This window comes from Lolium rigidum, chromosome 1 (assembly GCF_022539505.1).
Source record: "Lolium rigidum isolate FL_2022 chromosome 1, APGP_CSIRO_Lrig_0.1, whole genome shotgun sequence".
In the NCBI taxonomy this organism is placed as follows: domain Eukaryota; kingdom Viridiplantae; phylum Streptophyta; class Magnoliopsida; order Poales; family Poaceae; genus Lolium; species Lolium rigidum.
The window spans coordinates 120,180,974-120,200,102 of NC_061508.1; the positions used below are offsets into that span (position 1 = coordinate 120,180,974).

The window sequence follows — 19,129 nt, forward strand, 5'->3', positions numbered from 1 at the left end:
TGCTAGGGTGCACACAACTAGTAATATACTTATATTGGTAGAGTGTCTTATCAAACCACGACATTACTAACTTATGCTCGATTACACTGGTGGCTTGCCCACTACTACCTCCGTCCCAAGGAATAAGGCGCACGCGTATTCCAAGACGAATTTTGACCATAAAAATTGAGCAACAAAATCTTGGTTATATTATATGCAATTAGTATCGTTGGATTCGTATTGAAAAGCACTTTCTAATGATGTTAATTTTATACAAACAATCTTTATATATTTGAAGTAATACTTAGTCAAACGAAAAGCACGTAAAACGAGGACGCCTTATTCCTTGAATCGGAGGTAGTAGATACCAGTGGTGTGCCATTCTACTAACTTCAATCGCCTATACGCATTTCTGCTCTAGTGTGAAGAATCAAAACTCAGAGTGGTGCTAGCAACTTTGGACATCAGCTTGAAGGCGAGCTTTGTGAATCCAATATGTAAGAAGGGGTGCTGTGACAAAATGCTAGGAAGGGTTGAGGACGTGGAGATGAGGTGGAAGAGCAGCTAGGGGCGTGCACATCTCCTCTTGCCCTCCTTGGTACATCAAGCAGCCCACTCATGGTTTTTAGTGTGCCCTTCTATTCATCATAAGCAAAGATATTTAATTTGGTCCAGCCTTGCGGTCCGGAATGCTTTTTTAGAGCGGTTGACATTGGTTCCAGGCTTTGTCAACCATTTGTTCTTAACTTTTTTGGAAAAAAGTCCACTTCTACTTTTTTTTTCATTCCTTTATTGTTTTATAGTTCTTCACGTACTTCACTATTTCGTTTTGCAATGCGGTAATTTTTCTACACAGATTGACAAAGGTTTTGGATCGTGATTTTTTGCTTTAACAAAACAAACTTTATCATCTTTGTTTATAAAAGCATTTTACCAAGTCTCACACAGGCACACCTGCACCGGCCAGATAAACTCGAACACCAAAAGATACTTGAAAATGTGAATATATCACACATGTACATGATCGAGTTTCTACACTTATTTGCAAATGTCCATCTCCAAAGAACCATTTATGTGTCCTAAAAGGCAAATCCCATTGCTTAACATGTGCTTTTCCGTTTAATAATTATTGTCGTGGTTTTAGTTCAAATTTATGGAACGGAGGGAGTACAATAATATGCACTTGACATGTTTTTCATGCATGGGGCATAAAGCTTATCATTTATTCATGAAAACAATTACGTGCAGTGATAAAAGTCGAGCAATGACATAGTATAATATCATTTGAAACTTACTAACAGAATATTTGTTTTCCTTCATGCCCTTTAGAATTGTTGCTTACATATGCTTCACAAAAAGGATACAAACACTTATTAGCTGGACGTTTTAGTTAACTAAAAATGTGAAATGTATCAACATGTTGATATGGCCGAGTTGGTCTAAGGCGCCAGATTAAGGTTTTGGTCCGAAAGGGCGTGGGTTCAAATCCCACTGTCAACACTTCATTTTTTTGTTTTTGCATCTCTAAAGTCTAAACGCATCAATCAGCTTTTTTTTGCATCTCTTAAGTCTAAACACATCAATCAGCTTTTGCCAATTAAATCTAGTGATTGATTGCATGTATGTTTGCAACAATCGAAAGTGTCGTAACAAACGAGCTATAGCGCGTGAACACATTCTGATCATGTTGGAGTACCTGCTCACTTCATTTTTTTGTTTTTGCATCTCTAAAGTCTAAACGCATCAATCAGCTTTTTTTTGCATCTCTTAAGTCTAAACACATCAATCAGCTTTTGCCAATTAAATCTAGTGATTGATTGCATGTATGTTTGCAACAATCGAAAGTGTCGTAACAAACGAGCTATAGCGCGTGAACACATTCTGATCATGTTGGAGTACCTGCTGCAGCAATCTCATGTATGTTACCATCATGAAACTTTGGGCAAGACCTCTCTTTGCACTTGCCCTTAACTCGTGTACTGATCCTGTGGTCCATGGTTCCATTCCATGATCAATTGAGCCGAGGAACACTACCCCTGTTTTACTGAGAAAGGCTTTGGATGCGCAGTAGGGATGCAAGCTGCAGGGTTTGGTGGCAGACTCATTTCCTAATAGAGCAGTTGAGGTAGATGTTGAATTGAAGTCCATAGTACAATTTGTACTAATTATTGTGTTTTTGGGACAAGCAGGATCCCGCTTGTGCAAGCCTAACGCGCAGTATAACAACCCTAAACAACATTAAAGGTCTTTTATAGTGGTACAGTAAGACAGACAAATTGCAGCAGTGTCATATTTCCCTTAGCGGGGCCAGCATCAATTCATTTCGCTACTATAGTATCGAGTCCACGTAATATCATAAGCTTGTCAACGACCTGAACCCAGAAGCAGGCCCAAGAGAGGAACCAGGCCCAAGGAGAAGCAGGCCCAGGAGGGAGAAGAAGGCGCCAGCCTGGCTCACCACTGGCAGCTGGATTACGTGAGGAAGAAAGCCAGTATTTAGGGAGCGTCGGGTCTTTCTTTTGTTTTTGGCTTGTAATTGGATTATGAACGGCACTGCCGTGTGTGACTGGCTCGGGGGTGGTTGGGAGGATCGAGCCACCAAATTATACTCTCCTGTGATTTGAATCTCAGTAGATCTAGTCGACTCTTACAATTGGTAATCAGAGCCTTCCGATCCGATCTGGAGTTTCCCACTCATCACCACGCCACCAGATTTTCGTCGAGGAAGCGCGCGGAAGCCATGGAGAATCTGTCTCCAGAGTCTCGCGCTCTCTACGATCTTCTCCGGACGGATTCCAGGGAGGAGTACGAGGAGAAGTTCATGGCCTACAAGAAGGAGGTGCTGGACGCGGTCAAGGTCTTCGTTGACGACACCGCGGTCGAGCTCAAGGAGATCCACGCCTCCGTCGACGGCGTCAAGTCGAAGGTGAGCCGGGATCTGGAGGTAGTCAAGGCCTCCATCGCCGACGACCTCGACTCCATGAAGTCCACGTTCGGCTCCCAGATCGCGGCTCTCGCTGATGCCGTGAGCCGGATTCCGCGCCCGGATCCTGGCGACAAGGCGGGCCCCTCGTCTGCCTCACCAACAGCGGGGCAGGGAGGATGCGCCGTCGGCCCCGATGGGCACTGCCGCGACACACGTCACCGGGGATCGGCGAGTGCTCCGCACTGGTCTTCCCCGGTCGGAGGTATGCAACCCGACCGTAACTGCAATTCCAGTGATAGATGGAAGCCTACATGTGAATCTGACCAAGGTACTCATGGCCACCGCGTCGATCTACCGCAATTTGACGGAGCAAATCCGAAATTGTGGCAGAGGCGCTGTGTGGAATATTTCCAGAGGTGCCACACTCCGGAGACGCTCTGGGCTTCTTATGCGTCGGGGCAATTCACTGGAGCAGCTGCTACATGGCTGGAATCATACCTGCAGCACCACCCCTCTGCGACATGGGAAGAGTTCTCGTCAGCAGTGCTCAACCGATTCAGTAGGAACCAGCATCAGATTCTGGTAAGAAGGCTGTTCCATATCTCCCAGGAAACAACAGTAGAAGATTATGTCACTCGTTTCTCAGATTTGATGGATCAAATTGCTGCATATGAGACTCATCCTGATCCAATCCATTACACCACTCGTTTCCTGGATGGGCTGAACGCCGGAGTTCGTGTGCTAGTGGCCATACAGCAGCCGAAGGATCTCGACACAGCCTACACACTTGCTCTGTTATATGAGGAACTTGGGGGCAGCAGCAGTCCAGTTGGACAAGCACCGATATCGACCGTTCCCCACAGGCGATCACAGCACCCACATCAGTCGCAGGCGCAAAACCAATTCTCTCCGGCGACACCACAGCTACCGCCTCCTCCAGCGAAGTGGGTTTCCAAGGCCGTCGAGGAGAAGCGTGCACAAGAGCAAAAGTCTGGCAATGGCGACAGATGGACGAGTTTGAGAGCCTACAGGCGCTCGAGGGGTCTCTGTTTTACTTGCGGAGAGAAGTATGGGAAGGATCACCAATGCAAGACTACTGTTCAACTACATGTGGTACAGGAACTGATTGATTGTATGTACCCTGGTGACTCTAGTGATAGCGAGCAAACAGAAGATGAACACCCTGGAGAACCCCCTCCCCGACAAGCTCAACATCAATTGATGTTATTATCTACAGCTGCTATGAATACTGGGCTCACTTCACCAAAGACCATGCAGTTACAGGTGGAAATTCAGGGGCATAAATTTTTGTTCCTGGTCGATTCAGGCAGTTCATCATGTTTCATTGATGCCCAGAAGGCAGAGTTACTGCAAGGGAAGACATTGCTTGCGGAACCAATTCCCGTGAAGGTCGCAGGAGGAGCTATTCTACACAGTACAACCTGTTTTGAGTCTCTGGATTGGACAGCAGAGGGGGCAACATTCACTGATACATTCAAGGTTCTTGAGCTTGCCAGTTATGACGGTATCATTGGTCTTGATTGGCTGGGCAAATACAGTCCCATGCTAACTCACTGGAAACAGGGCTGGATCGCCATTCAGCATGAGGGCAGACAGGTGGTGCTTCATGGCGATGGACCTGATAATTGCACCCATGCACTAGTTGAGATTCATCTGTTACATGAAGCTGTAAAGGAAAATCCAATCGTTCCCGAGGAGGTACGAGAGATCCTGGACAAATTTCCTTCAGTCTTTGAAACTCCAACAGGATTGCCACCACGGAGGAGATATGATCACCATATACCCTTGATTCCGGGAGCAAGGCCAGTGTCAGTTAGACCCTACCGTGTCGCTCCGGAACTGAAGGATGAAATAGAGAAACAAATCAGGGAACTCTTGGCTCAAGGCGTTATTACCCATAGCAATAGTGCCTTTGGTTCTCCTGTACTGTTGGTAAAGAAGGAAGACAATACCTGGAGGCTCGTGGTTGATTACAGGCAACTGAATGCTCTAACCATCAAGGGCAAATATCCATTACCCGTCATTGACGAACTTCTCGATGAACTCGCGGGATCAAAGTGGTTCTCTAAGCTGGACTTGAAGGCTGGTTATCATCAAATTCGCCTAGCTCCAGGAGAAGAGCATAAGACAGCATTCCAAACACACAATGGGCAATACGAGTTCAAGGTGATGGCTTTTGGATTAACAGGAGCTCCCGCGACCTTTCAACATGCGATGAATGCCACCCTGGCTCCAGTACTGAGGAAGTTTGCTGTTGTTTTCTTCGATGACATACTGATTTACAGCGCGACCTATGCGGAACATTTGCAACATCTCTCGACTGTGTTGTCCATTCTCCAGAAGGATCGGTGGCAGGTGAAGCCCAGCAAGTGCGTGTTTGCTCAGGAGCAAGTGGCCTATCTGGGACATGTTATATCCGCGCACTGGCGTAGCAACTGATGGTTCCAAAATCGAGTCGATTAAGAACTGGGTCCAGCCAGCGAATCAGAAGGAACTTCGGGGGTTCCTAGGTTTGACCGGCTACTACAGGAAGTTCATCAAGAACTATGCTATCATCAGTCAACCTCTTACAGCCTTGCTCAAAAAAGGGGTTGTTTTCGTTTGGACGGAAGTCACAGACACTGCCTTCCAAGTTTTGAAGGATGCACTCGTGTCAGCACCAGTTCTAGCTTTACCAGATTTTTCTCAGCAATTCGTCATCGACACTGATGCGTGTGACGTGGGTATTGGAGCGGTACTTTCGCAAAAGGGACATCCACTGGCTTATGTAAGCAGAGCTTTGGGACCGCGTAACAGGAGCCTCTCTGTTTACGAGAAGGAATACTTGGCCATCTTATTGGCCGTTCAGCAGTGGCGTCCATACTTACAGATGGGGGAGTTCGTGATTCGCACTGACCACAAGAGTCTCACCCATCTCACAGATCAGAGGTTGCACACAGACTGGCAGAAAAAGGCGCTCACCAAGCTGATGGGTTTACAGTACACAGTGCAGTACAAAAAGGGCATACACAATGGCGCTGCTGACGCTCTATCAAGGAAACCACCAGAAAGCTCACAACTCTTCGTGATTTCTACTCTGAAGCCAGCTTGGCTCTCTTCTGTTGCAGACAGCTATGTTACGGACGACCACGCGCAACACTTGCTCCAGAAATTGGCAGTAGATCCCAAGTCTGTTGACACTTACACGATTGATCAGGGCATCTTGCGCCACAAGGGTCGAATTTATGTGGGGGCTGATGCTGCTCTGCAACAGCGACTTATCTCTGCCTTCCATGACAGCCCACAGGGAGGGCATTCAGGATTTCCTGTGACTTACCGCCGGATATCTTCGCTATTCAGTTGGCCTGGCATGAAGACGAAGATTCGTGAGTACGTGAGAGCCTGTCATATCTGCCAACAAGCTAAACCGGAGCGTCTGCCACCGGCTGGACTGCTACAGCCATTGCCAGTTCCCTCGGAGCCATGGGAAGTTGCCACCATGGATTTCATCGACGGGTTGCCTCCTTCACGCACTTACAACTGTCTGCTGGTTGTCGTAGACAAATTCTCCAAATATGCCCATTTTATTCCTCTTAAACATCCTTACACTGCCAGCAAGGTTGCGGATTTATTTGTCGACAACATATACCGACTCCACAAAGATGCCATTGTCTCTAGTGTCTGACAGAGATCCTGTATTCACCAGCCACTTCTGGCAGGCAGTTTTCCGTGCCACTCGGAACACAGATTGAAGATGAGTACAGCGAACCATCCAGAGACGGACGGTCGGACGTAAAGAGTAAATCGACTCCATTGAGTGCTATTTGCGATGCTTCATTAGTGCTCATCCTCACCGATGGGCCAAGTGGATCGATCCGTGTGAATTCCGGTATAACACCAACTGGCATTCTTCACTTGGTAAGTCTCCCTTCGAGGTTCTCTATGGCAGGCAACCAAGGTACTTTGGCATCACTGCTACGGATCACATTGCCCCACCTGACGTCCAAGAGTGGCTCAAGGAGCGATCCCTGATTCTTGCATCTGTTCGCCAGCATCTTTTGAGAATGCAGCAGCGCATGAAACATCAGGCTGACAAGAATCGACGGGAGCGCAGTTTCTCAGTGGGTGACCAGGTTTTCCTTCGACTCCAGCACGTACATTCAGCTCATCGTAGTTCGGCGGGCAAATCATAAGTTGTCCTTCAAGTTCTTCGGCCCCTATGAAGTGTTGGAGCGTATTGGGCGGGTGGCCTACAAGTTACAGACTACCGTAGTCCAGGCCGTGTGCACCCCTGTCTTCCATGTGTCTCAGCTCAAACCGTGTGTTGGTCCGAGTACACAAGTAACACGGACTTTACTCGCAGTGACGCTTTGTTCCAGGTTCCAATTCAAGTCTCGCATCAACGGGTGCGCCAGCGTGGTCATCGCACCGTGACTCAGGTATTGGTCCAATGGAGTGGAACTGATGAAGCACAAGCCACCTGGGAGGATCTGGAGCGACTGAAGCAAGCATTTCCTTATGCTCCTGCTTGGGGGCAAGCAGGATTTCAAGAGGAGGGGATTGTCAACGACCTGAACCCAGAAGCAGGCCCAAGAGAGGAACCAGGCCCAAGGAGAAGCAGGCCCAGGAGGGAGAAGAAGGCGCCAGCCTGGCTCACCACTGGCAGCTGGATTACGTGAGGAAGAAAGCCAGTATTTAGGGAGCGTCGGGTCTTTCTTTTGTTTTTGGCTTGTAATTGGATTATGAACGGCACTGCCGTGTGTGACTGGCTCGGGGGTGGTTGGGAGGATCGAGCCACCAAATTATACTCTCCTGTGATTTGAATCTCAGTAGATCTAGTCGACTCTTACAAAGCTGGTAGACACTAGTGCTATGTTACTCAAGCTAGCTCCGCACCATCCAAAAATCTACACACGTTTCCTCGGCTTGGACTTTTTATCCAAACATCCCAAATCTGCCTCGGTCACTCTTGTTTCTGTCAACGTGAAACAAGCAAATGTTACATAGCTTCAGTCGCTGAAATAAGTGGAGCCATACACAGATTGCTATGAAGCACAACCACTAGCATGGGAAGTTTGACTGCTCTTGAATTTCACCAACTGTAGAAAACAAGATATCAGGTGTTGCACATAGATACTATTAGCAGTTCGCAAGAGAGATTCTGAGAACGGTTCCATACCAGGAAGCTCAACAGCAAAGTTAGCTTGGGCATCAGCATCGGCATTAAATTCCTACATTGCAAAAAAAAAAGCAAATACGAGTGAAGGGACCCAAAGTTTCAGCAGGTAGCTGTTCCGAGTGAGTGGGAAACCAAATCATTATGCAATAGAAGCGACCCAAGTCAAGCTTGCACATACTGACATAACAAACACTAACTGAAATGGTATTCAAATGGCTGATATTCGGACAAAAACTCCAGGAAAATGTAAGTTACTGACTCTGGAGAACTTAAATGAAGGTACTCGTATTACAAATGCAGGGAGATGTCAGTCTAAATGTTTACAAATATATTAGACATAAGCAATAAATATGTGAAGTACGGAGTAGCAGTTAGTATTGACTTGAGAGAATGCAGAGATTAATGATGAATTGCCCAAACAAGTGTCTTGTTGTTGCTGCTTCTCAAAATAGTTTTTACGCACCACTGCGGACTTTTGTACCACGAGGAGAAGTATGCAATATGGTATGAAACATTCATACACCAGAACCTAAAGCTGGCTGGTGCAAGGTGAATCTGTACAAGATCAAAAGGTAATGAAAAGACGTGATACATACCCTCAAAACATGGTTGAGCTGGAACTGAAGAAAACTTCTCTTCAGTTCCTTGACTTGCTTGCACAAGTCAGCCATATTATCATGCTTAACACGCCAAATATCTTGAACCTGTTCCAGAAGTTGAATGTGTTACTTAGAGTTCAAAATTGATAGAGCAGCCAGTTGCTAGATGTTGGACAGTATATGGGCTGCATCCTATCTAGGAGTTTGGCTACCTATTCTGGCTCATGTGGCACATTAGCCCAAGTCATTTGGGATGGTATATAAGCTGAGGCTGGTCTCTAAGAAACCCTAAGACAAAACATAGCAGCTGCTGGCTGCTGAACTAAAGGTTAGCCACTCTCCCTCTTCTACATGGTATCAGAGCCACTAGCGGCGGTGGTGGCAGCGCCGGCGACAAATAGGGTGACCATGATGGTGCTCCTGTTGTGGCTTCTCTCAGCGGTAAGCGTGGGGTGGTGTGGGATCTTGTGGCAACAGATCCCAAGGAGGTTGAAGGCAGTGCTACTTGTGGTGAAATTGTGTTGTTATTGGAGATGGAGGACGATCTAGCCATGGCCAAGGTGCTTGACAAGCTAGCCAACTTGGTGGCTGCAAAGATAGCAGATGGGGCATCTTCTGCTACCTCTAGGGAAGGGAAGGCAGGGAGACCCACATGGGGAGATGAGATGCAGTGTAAGCTTGAGCTCATGCCAAATGAGATCAAGCTCGATGGGATTGGAAGTTATCTGAGTTGATCCAGGAGGGGGATGCTGATTCTAAGGACAAAGTCGATGGAAAGGTACGTATTAGTAAAGGTTCTTGAGCCTGAAGACAAGGAGGAATAGGAGTGGAAGAAATGGAATGCTACGGATTCACTAGTTCTCACCTGGCTACTGAATTCTTTGACACCTATTGTAGCATCAGTGGAAGCTCTTTCCACATCAACAGGGTGTCAAATATGTATTCAGGCAAGGGAAATATCATGTTGGTCTTCCAAAATTGAAGACACACAATACACGATTTGACTCAAGGTGAGAAATCAGTGATAGACATATGTGGGAGAGTTGTAGCGTGCATGGGCAGATCTGGATCAGCTTGCCCCCTTGGTGATGCCATCTGTAGCAGCGATGAAGAAGTGGACTAAGGATAGAAGGGTGATGAAATTTTTGAAGGGACTGAATCTTGCATTCGAGGGGAGGAGGGTTGCGCTGATGCATCTTCCTCATTTGCCTACACTAGAAGAGGCAATTTCAGCCATGGCCCAGGAAGAAACTAGGCTGAAACAAATAGAGAAAGTGAAATAGTACCTAAACCAGCTTACTACGTGTCAAATAGGCAAGACACACATGATTGCCACAATTGTGGAATAAAAGGGCATCTAAGTCATAACTGTCTTGCTCCAAGATGTGGCACTGAAGGGGTATGACGGAGGAAGTTTCAGGGGAGTTAGAGGCAGGAACACAGGGTATTCCAACCATCAAGTGAGTGCTAGAGCAAACATGACAGCCATGGAGATGCAAGTTTTGGGCACTTTGTCCACTTTGTCTATTTGGATGAAGGTAATACTAAAAGTGCCTCTATAGCTATGCATATATTAAATTCAGAATGGATACTAGACTCTTGGAGCCTCCAAACATGTTGCTGGTAGCATTGGAGAGTTAGAATCATATAAGCCAGCCTCTCCAATGTGAATCAAAAAATAATTCAGACCAACCCAGCCAATCGTGCACGAGAAATATTAAGCTATCATCAGTCCTACACGTACCTGCATTTCCTGTGAATTTACTCTCTCCAAGTGCACTGGTTGATCAAATAGACTGCCGTGTAATCGTTGATAGATACGGGAGAGGCTAAGTGGAAGGAAGATTGGAACCGGACCAGGCGTAAAGGCCTTTGGTACATGGACCGTGATGAATCATGCAAGCTAGGAGGTTCAGCACTAGTTGCAGCATTGGTTGCAGCCCTGGTTGAGAAGGAGAAAATTGCAGCACTAGTTGCAGCACTGCTGGAGAAGGAGAAAATTGCTATGATGCATCATTGTATAATGGGACATGTTGCTCTTGATAAAATGACTAAAGTCTTTCTAGATGTAATGAGTGAAGTTGATAAGAATAATCTTACGTCTGAAGCATGTGAGTATGCTAAACATACTAGAAACACCTATGTGAGTAAGGGGCTTAGAAGTATATCCCCGTTTATGCTTGTGCATTCTAATGTGTGGACATGTCCTATTTCCTCTATCAGTGGAATGAAGTATTTTGTGACATTCATTGACTGTTATTCTCGAATGACTTGGGTGTATCTTATGAAGCATAAGGATGAAGTGCTTTCTTGCTTCCAGAATTTCCATGCATATGTGCTCAGATCAGATAATGGGATAGAATATATTAACAAGAAGTTTGGTGGGTTCCTATCTAATCATAGTATTCTACATTACACATCACACTCCACCTCAAAATGGAGTGGCAGAGAGGAAGAACCGCCACATTTTAGAAGTGGCTCAATCATTGATGTATACCATGAATGTCCCACATTTCCTCTAGAGTGAGGCGGTGTCGCATGCCCTCAAGAATACTAGATATGAAATATCCTTGTGAACTATTACTAGGAGAGAACAAGTTTGTGGTTCCTCCCGAGGTGTTTGGTTGCACTTGCTTTGTTCGTGATCACAGGCCCTCGGTGACAAAACTTGACCCTAGAGCTATTAAGTGCATCTTCATTGGCTATCCTGCTGGACAATGAGGATATTGGAGTCCCTCTAAGCGGCACAGATTTGTAAGTCTTGATGTTACTTTCTAGGAATCTTAACCCCTTTTACGGTGAAAAAACATATTTTGGCGCTATATTTGAAGGGCTTGATCAGCCACTGAATATTGCTGGTTAAGAGGGAGAGAGTGTGGCAGCAGTGCAAGCAACAACAGCTCTACTCAGGTGGAGCAACAACAACCTCAACAAACTTTGATTGTTGGATCCATACCATTTGTTGTACCAGAATTGCCACATGCTAGAAGTTGGCCAAAGCTAAATGAAGAGCAAGATCTTCGTGTGTACTCACGGAGACCGAGGATAGAAGAAGAAGAAGAACAATGCAATAAGTTGTAAATGGGTCTATATTGTAAAACAGAGCCCGAAGAAAAGATAGAGAGGTACAAAGAGAGATTGACAGCTAGAGGATACAGTCAAACGTGTGTAATTGACTATGATGAAACATTTGCACATGTGGCAAAGATGAATACAGTAAGGGTCTTGATCTCACGTGGAACAAACTTTGGATGGCCATTACACCAGCTGGATGTGAAAAATGCGATCTTGCATGGTGATCTACAGGAAGTTTATATGGAGATTCCCCGGGCCTAGCATCAGCTGAACCAGAAGGTAAAATGTGCAGGCTAAAGAAGTCACTCTATGGATTAAAACAATCTCCTAGAGCTTGGTTTGATCGATTTAGAAGAGGTGTGTACGAGATGGGATATGAACAGTGTAGTGGAGACCACATTGTATTCTATAGACATTCAAATTAGGAAATAACAATTCTAGCAGTCTACGTGGATGACATTATAAACACAGGGGATGATGTACCAGAAATAACAAGGGTAAATAATTAATTAAGCCAGGCCTTTGAAGTAAAAGATCTGGAGCAACTTAGATACTTTGTTGGAAATAGAGGTGGCAAGGTCCAAGAAGGGAATAGTTTTATCACAACGCAAGTATATCTTGGACCTTCTCAATGATATGGGGATGATGAAATGTGGTGCATCTCCAACACCCATGGATCAAAATCAAAAGGTAACAGCTCAATGTGAAGAACTCATAGACAAGGAGGGATATCAGAAAGTGGTAGGGAGATTGTTATACTTGTATCAAGAACTTATAGACAAGGAGGGATATCAGAAAGTGGTAGGGAGATTGTTATACTTGTATCACACAAGACAGTGAGCAAATATATGCATGAGCCAAGAAGTGAACACATGGACGTTGTTCATCGAATCCTAAGATATTTAAAAGGAACTCCAGAAAAAGGATTATGGTTTAAAGCAAATGGACATCTAACAGTTGATGCTTATAGTGATGCCGACTGGGCAAGCTGTTTAGAGGTCAATTTGTTGGGGGAACTTGGTAGCATGGAGAAGCAAAAAAAAAAACCTGTAGTATCAAGATCAAGCCATGTCTCCAGGATTAAGTGAGATGCTATGGGTAAGAAACCTTGTGAGTGAGTTGAAGATCTTAAAAGGTGGACACTTGAACGTATGGTATGATAACAAGTCAGCAATATGCATAGCAAACAATCCAGTCCAGCGTGATAGGACAAAGCACATTGAGATTGATATATTCTTCATTAAAGAGAAGCTAGATGCTGGAATTATCAAGATCAACTCGGGCAGCAGATCATTGATTGTCTAACAAAAGGTTTGGCTGCCAAGGAGTTTGATCGAGTTTGTGACAAGATGGGGATGATAGATATCTATCACCAATCTTGAAGGGGAGTGTTGGACAGTATATGGGCTGCATCCTATCTATCTGGCTACCTATTCTGGCCCATGTGGCCCACTAGCTCAAGTAACCTAGGATGGTATATAAGCTGAGGCTGGTCTGTAAGAAACCCTAACCCTAAGAAAGAACATAGCTGCCGCCCCAAACGTTAGCCACTCTTCCTCATCTACACTAGAGGAACTCTTCAAAGAGCACTTATTAGTTTTCACCGGATTTTGTATGCCATTGACAATCAAGGTTTTAAACAGAAGGCCGTAGCCCTGCGTTAAATTAATAACGCCTTAACGGCAAGTACATGGTGCTGAAAGATCAGCTTACAGGCTCCAAAACACAAGCAAACAGAAGATAAACAAGAAAACAACTTGGGCTTCAAGGCCATCGACCATCGGAAAGATCAGATGAAGTAGACAACACCGTGAAGACAAGCACGCCACCGGAGGAACCCGCCTTCGCCAACTTCCAAATCAACAATGCCCAGGAGACATCCGTTTCCACCTCCGAAGAAGGCCCCCGCCTTTTCGCCACGGCTCGAAGGGCGCCGTACCGTCGGGAGGTAGAGCAGCTCACCCGAGAGCGCGGATGCACAACCAAGAACTAAATGTCGTGGAATCGAACAACAAGCATGAACACCTCGCACGCGAGCTTCCTCGACCGGCGTCATCGACCTCGAGCACCAATCAACCGAAAGACGCAAGCTTTAGGACCATGTCACCACCGAAGACACGGCAAGAAGATGGTAGTCGCGCCGCCGTGAAGGCCAGACCTTAATCCGACCGAGCACGCCACAGCAACTCCTGCGAGATACGCCGCCACAGGCGACCATACCACACACATCACAAACCCCCTTCCGCAGACCCAAAGACGGCGCCTCCAAGGGGGAAAACGCCGCCGGAGCGCCGCCGCCGCCCAATCCGTGGATTTGGGGTTTTCACCCGGGCACAAGGAAGGAGAGGAAAAGGGTGTACCTCGACATCGCCCCCAAGAGGGAGAACGGCGTCAGAGACGTCGCCAACGTCGGGCCGCCACCGCCGGCGGGGATTTCTCCCGGACGAGCCCCAACCCCATCACCCCGAGATGGCTCCGGATCCGAAGAAAACAAAGCCGTAGGGGTGGGATCTCGCGTGGTGTGGAGTCGCCGTCTTCAGATCGGTGGAGGATAACGGGGTGGCCTCCACGCAGTAGCAACCACCGTCCACCATCCCCTCGCCGCCCGCGCGACCAAAGAGGGCAGCCAACAACACCGGCGAGCGTCTCCTGCCGCCAGGAACCACGCCGCCCACACCAGACGAGGCCGCCGCCCGGACGCCAAAGCCCTCCGCCGAGAGGCAGAGCCGCGACAGCGCCTCGCCGCCGCCGTCCTTGGCACCGCGCCGGCTTTCGGCGGTCGCCTGCGCGGCGGCAGGAGGGAGGGAGGGGGAAGGAGGTCCTGGGCGGCTAGGGTTTGGGGTCCTCCGGTGTCGCCCCGAGCGGGAGCGACACGGGAGGAAGGGGGGAATCCCAGCCTTGTAAGTTAAAAAGGTCGTCCATCATTGACAATCAAGGTTCTAATCCAATTATGCCTTAATCAAAAACCTGTAAACGTGTTAATAGATGATGTATCATTGGATAAAAAGTTCCTTTCGTGAGGATAAACTGAGGACCATGGATGGTCGGATATAATTTAAGGAGAAAAGAAGCACAGAATATTCTAATTTTTTTCATTTGTCCACATATTTAATGTTTTAGTGCATTCTAAAGAGTCGGAATGAACTGCACTGTGAAGAGTCAGAATGAAATACACAGCAAGCAGTTACCTATTGATCGTTCAATGGAAGAACACAAAAGGCTGCAAGTGCAAAGTAGGAAAGGTATAACCACAAACCTGGTAACAGACAAGCTTAGAATCTCCTTGGGCACGAATATACTTGAATCCCTTCTTAGCAGCATATCTCAGGCCCAAGAGCAATGCACGATACTCAGCAGCATTATTTGTTACAACACCCAAACCCTCACGTAGATGAGCAATCTTCAGTTGAAAGATTAGAAATAGCCATCATCAGCTGGCTGTGGCAAGTGAAGACTAAGAAAACAAACCAGCACAGTACTATTTGTCATACATACCAGAGATCCATCAGGCCGTCTTACTACTACACCGGCACCTGATTTCCCAGGATTTCCTTTACAAGCACCATCAAATTCAAGAATACAGGACAGCTGTAAAGACCAGGTCCAGAGGTGAGAAAAAGTCAACATTTCCTCATAGTGAAGATAAATTGCAAATATGCATGTTAATTATAAATCTAACTGCAACTCAAAACCAAGTAAGACAGGAGGAACATGCATTGTTGGCGGTTAGAACATTGCATTCATACTCACATGGCTGTCAGGTAATGGTTCCTGTTCAGCAACTTTGGGATGCTTCTTCGACGGTCCGGTTTCCTTCAGCAAATAATCATCGGTGCAAGTCCATGAGATGTGGCAAACACATTAAAGGTACAGAACACTTTATCAACACAGCATACATTCATGCTTAGCTTGGAGAGGGGAACAGATCGCTACTCACCGTCTCTTGTAGCCTTTTCAGAGTAGAGGTTGCATTTCCATCCGGTTGCTGAAACCAAAAGTGGCACAATGAACAATCTACAAGAAAGTCTATGGGCAAATGCACAAGTAGTAATGCAACCACCCTTTGAGGATATAACATAGAAGATCATCTCAACTGTCAAGGTAAATAGCCTTGGAACTGTGTTCGAGCAAAAAAAGAATGCCCTGGGAATTATGGGCAGTTACCAATCAAGATAAGGGCATACGGAGTATATACTATATCACAATTACAAATTTGTATTTTAGTGATGATTGCCTTCTATTACAACTAATACCATGTCTACAGAAATTGGGGGCAGCGAGTACATAAAACGCAAGTCTAACTAAAAGTGGTAACATCAGTACCATCACATATTGCAAAGTGATTGCAAAATAAACTAGAACACAGAGCATCAAGATAGCTTCCATAGGTAAGCCAAAAAGGGATCAAAAGTCTATACAACATTGGCATATGTAACGAACATCATATCAGGTAAAACAACTGAAAATTATAACTATGCAGAAAAATTTTACCTGGAAAGGGCAGGGAACCAGATCATCAAACAATTCATCTTTTGCGTCTGCTGCATTAATGGAATACATGGCATTCTTTAACCCACGCGCAGCAAGATACTCCTCTGTATCTTTACGCAAGGAATAGCCTTTGTACACAGTCACAGAAGGATCACAGACCTACCAAGATATGTTTCACATAAGTAATGTCTATTGACATGGCAATAAGAAGTTATTTGCAATTGCCTATTTGGTAACACAGGCAAATGAATTTTGCAGCAATTGAAAACCCAGTGGTTTTTTAGCAATCTGTGAGATGCAGCCCAAACAACTGTGAGATTAAACTATAATGTGCTGCATTGTCTATATTATCTTATTCCAGGAAGACCATTTAGAGAGGTACCGTTATCATGTGTCTGCTGATGATGATGCATTCGGTGGAAAAAAATTCACTAGTTAGCAGGTTTTAGGGTTTTTCAAGGGAAACGTTGAATGGACATAAAATTAACTGAATGGTTAACGTACCACAAGTTGAAAGGTAAAAAAAAATGGTAAAACGAAGCAGAAAAAAAGATGTTTACCGAATTGCTGACTTGCGCTTGGCAGTCGGCGAGGTTCTTGTAGATGCCGATGACGTCACCCTTGCGGACGACATAGAACGGTTCGCCGCTGGCAGAGTCCATCGGGGCGCCCTTCTTTGCGGCGGATCTCTTGGTGGCGCGCTTGGAGGAGGAGGAGGAAGAGAACAAGCGCTCAGCAAGGCTAAGGGCAATGGGCGGCGCAGTAGGCCTGAGGGGGAGGTATCGCAGGCTGCGCTGGTGGTGGTGGCTGCCGCTCAGACTCAGAGTGCCGGCCAACGCGTGCCTCCACGCCGCTCTAGAAATCCCACAGAGAGAAGAAGGAGAACAGCAACTCCTCATCGACAGCCGCCACCTGCCAATGTGAAATCAATCAGGGCATGAGGCTGCTTCTGCTTACCAATAACAGCTCGGCCGCCCGGAAGAGAAGTAAGAAGCCAACAGGCGAGGGTTTCGAGAGGGATTACTTCACTTTGCCGAGAAGGAGGCCGCCGCCAGCCGGCGCCGGCGAAAATGGGAGAAGAGGCAGCGGCGGCGGCGCTGAGGATGGAGAGGATTGATACGGCGATTTGGGCTTTATTTCTCATCTAATCCATTTGAATTACTCAACTGCTGAGTATCTTCTTACCAGTTTTGCGTGGGCCACCTATCAGTCTCTCTGTTTGTAAATGGGCTACTTTTGGTGTTCGCTGCTCAGCGGTTGGCCCATCATCTCCTTTTCATCTTCATCCTGGGAAAACTGCCGAAATTACTAGCTCAAAACCCACGAACCACTCTAGTCTATTTTAATAGCGATGGATTTTTTTTTAGAAACACAGTACAAACGCAGCCGCTCACATACACGCACATACACTCACCCCTATGAACGCACACACGCACACTCTACCCCTATGAGCATCTCCAGAAGACTGAGCTAGCGGATTGGATCTTAAATTGACGAAGTCACCACAGGCGCCTCGCTGTCGACGGGAACGTCGTCTCCCACTGAATGAATATTCCACCTTTATAAGACACACAGATGTCAAACCTGAGGTTTGAACTCTGGTGGGCTGAGGGTACAACCACCCTCCTAACCACCCAACCTCAAGTTGGTTCTCAATAGCGATGGAATTTTGAACATGGAGAAGGCCGAAGATCAAGACACCTATATATGTTTTAAAAATCGAAAATTATACATAAAAGTTTCAGAGAATTTTGAAAAGGTTTTGATATAGGCAATGATGTGTCATGTTTAGATATGCAATGTCTCAATACCTCTACGCTACACATAAAGTTGACAATGTGGATCTGAATCAAGCCAACGGTGCACATTTTTAAAACTCTAAAGGGTGTAGGTACAAATAGGTAAGTATTAATATTTTGACAATTATAATGTACATAATCAGCCACCTCCGAAAAATCTGATTTCCTTAATCTTAATAAAAGTATAGCTATAGCATTAGAAATAATATTTTGACAAATAATTTCTCGCACCATAGCTTGTGCTTTCTAGGAGCCAAAATGCACTGCCCTCAGCTTTGTTCTTTGAGAGTCCATTTGGCAACTATTATTTCATATTATTTGATAGAAAAATGAAATGAAATGACATCGATGATATCATTTTATTTTGCATATACACATAAATGATAGCTTACCGAAAGTTAGGCATGGAATGAAAACCATGAAATTCTCAATTTAGCACCTTAGCTTCTATTTGTGCCCTACTTATTTAGATATAGTGCTTGATTGTTGGTGTTGACTTTTGTAATATCCCAGATTTAGAGGCTATAAAATGAGAGAACACCAAAGTGTGCGTTGCATTCATGCATAGAAAATCCGGGGAATTTTCGCGCTTTCAAATAAAACTTACCACAGTAACTGAAGTTTCATTTGACTTGTTGGAATTGAAGTAGATCATCAACTCAAGCGCTATAAACTTTACCGTGATCTTTGCTAAAACCTTGTTTTGGGTAGAGATGATTTGATCTATCGACTAGATCAAATGGAATTAGCTTAACAACAAACAACACCTTAAGTAAGGATCAACTACAAGATCTTATAAAAGATCTCAACATGACATTCCTTACAACAACACATGAATATTTATTCAACTATAAATCAAAGAACACAATTAATCAAGAAACTATTCTTTACTTATCTTTTTCATGACTTTTACTAAAATAATATTCTTACCATGATTCACGTGGTATATCTTTTCAACTACAATACTTGAATCCATGTCTAGGACATTCACATTAGTTCCTTATTAAACCTTGACTATTCCAACCTTGTTTCCTCTAATTCATTTCTAATAAACATCGGAGAAAGGAGAGGATCATCTATA

The 19,129-nt window shown here is 45.4% G+C and overlaps 1 protein-coding gene and 1 non-coding gene across 2 annotated transcripts; one reads left to right on the forward strand and one right to left on the reverse strand.

Moving 5' to 3' along the window:
• Nucleotides 1-1,398: 1,398 nt before the first annotated feature.
• Nucleotides 1,399-1,479, forward strand: TRNAL-AAG. The gene has a single exon. It is a non-coding gene; the product is annotated as a tRNA-Leu (tRNA).
• A 6,293-nt stretch (nt 1,480-7,772) lies between these two features.
• LOC124681246 lies at nt 7,773-17,375 on the reverse strand. Its single transcript, XM_047216183.1, has 11 exons — nt 17,274-17,375; nt 16,810-17,161; nt 16,250-16,408; nt 15,696-15,743; nt 15,509-15,571; nt 15,254-15,346; nt 15,015-15,158; nt 8,681-8,788; nt 8,085-8,136; nt 7,965-8,004; nt 7,773-7,880 (listed from the first exon to the last, which is right to left on the reverse strand). Exons 2-10 carry the CDS (start codon nt 17,146-17,148, stop codon nt 7,967-7,969), a joined length of 1,044 nt encoding a protein of 347 aa, XP_047072139.1. The 5' UTR covers nt 17,149-17,161; nt 17,274-17,375; the 3' UTR covers nt 7,773-7,880; nt 7,965-7,966.
• Between the last annotated feature and the right edge of the window lie 1,754 nt (nt 17,376-19,129).

Bases quoted from the DNA above. Each gene is read 5' to 3' on its own strand.
- LOC124681246 (XM_047216183.1), bottom strand. From the start codon at position 17,148: ATGAGGAGTTGCTGTTCTCCTTCTTCTCTCTGTGGGATTTCTAGAGCG. The intron at 15,347-15,508 runs GTGAGTATGAAT...TGGTCTTTACAG, and splicing joins AACCATTACCTGACAGCCAT to CTGTCCTGTATTCTTGAATT. The intron at 8,789-15,014 runs GTTTGTGGTTAT...CTTCTGGAACAG, and splicing joins CTAAGCTTGTCTGTTACCAG to GTTCAAGATATTTGGCGTGT.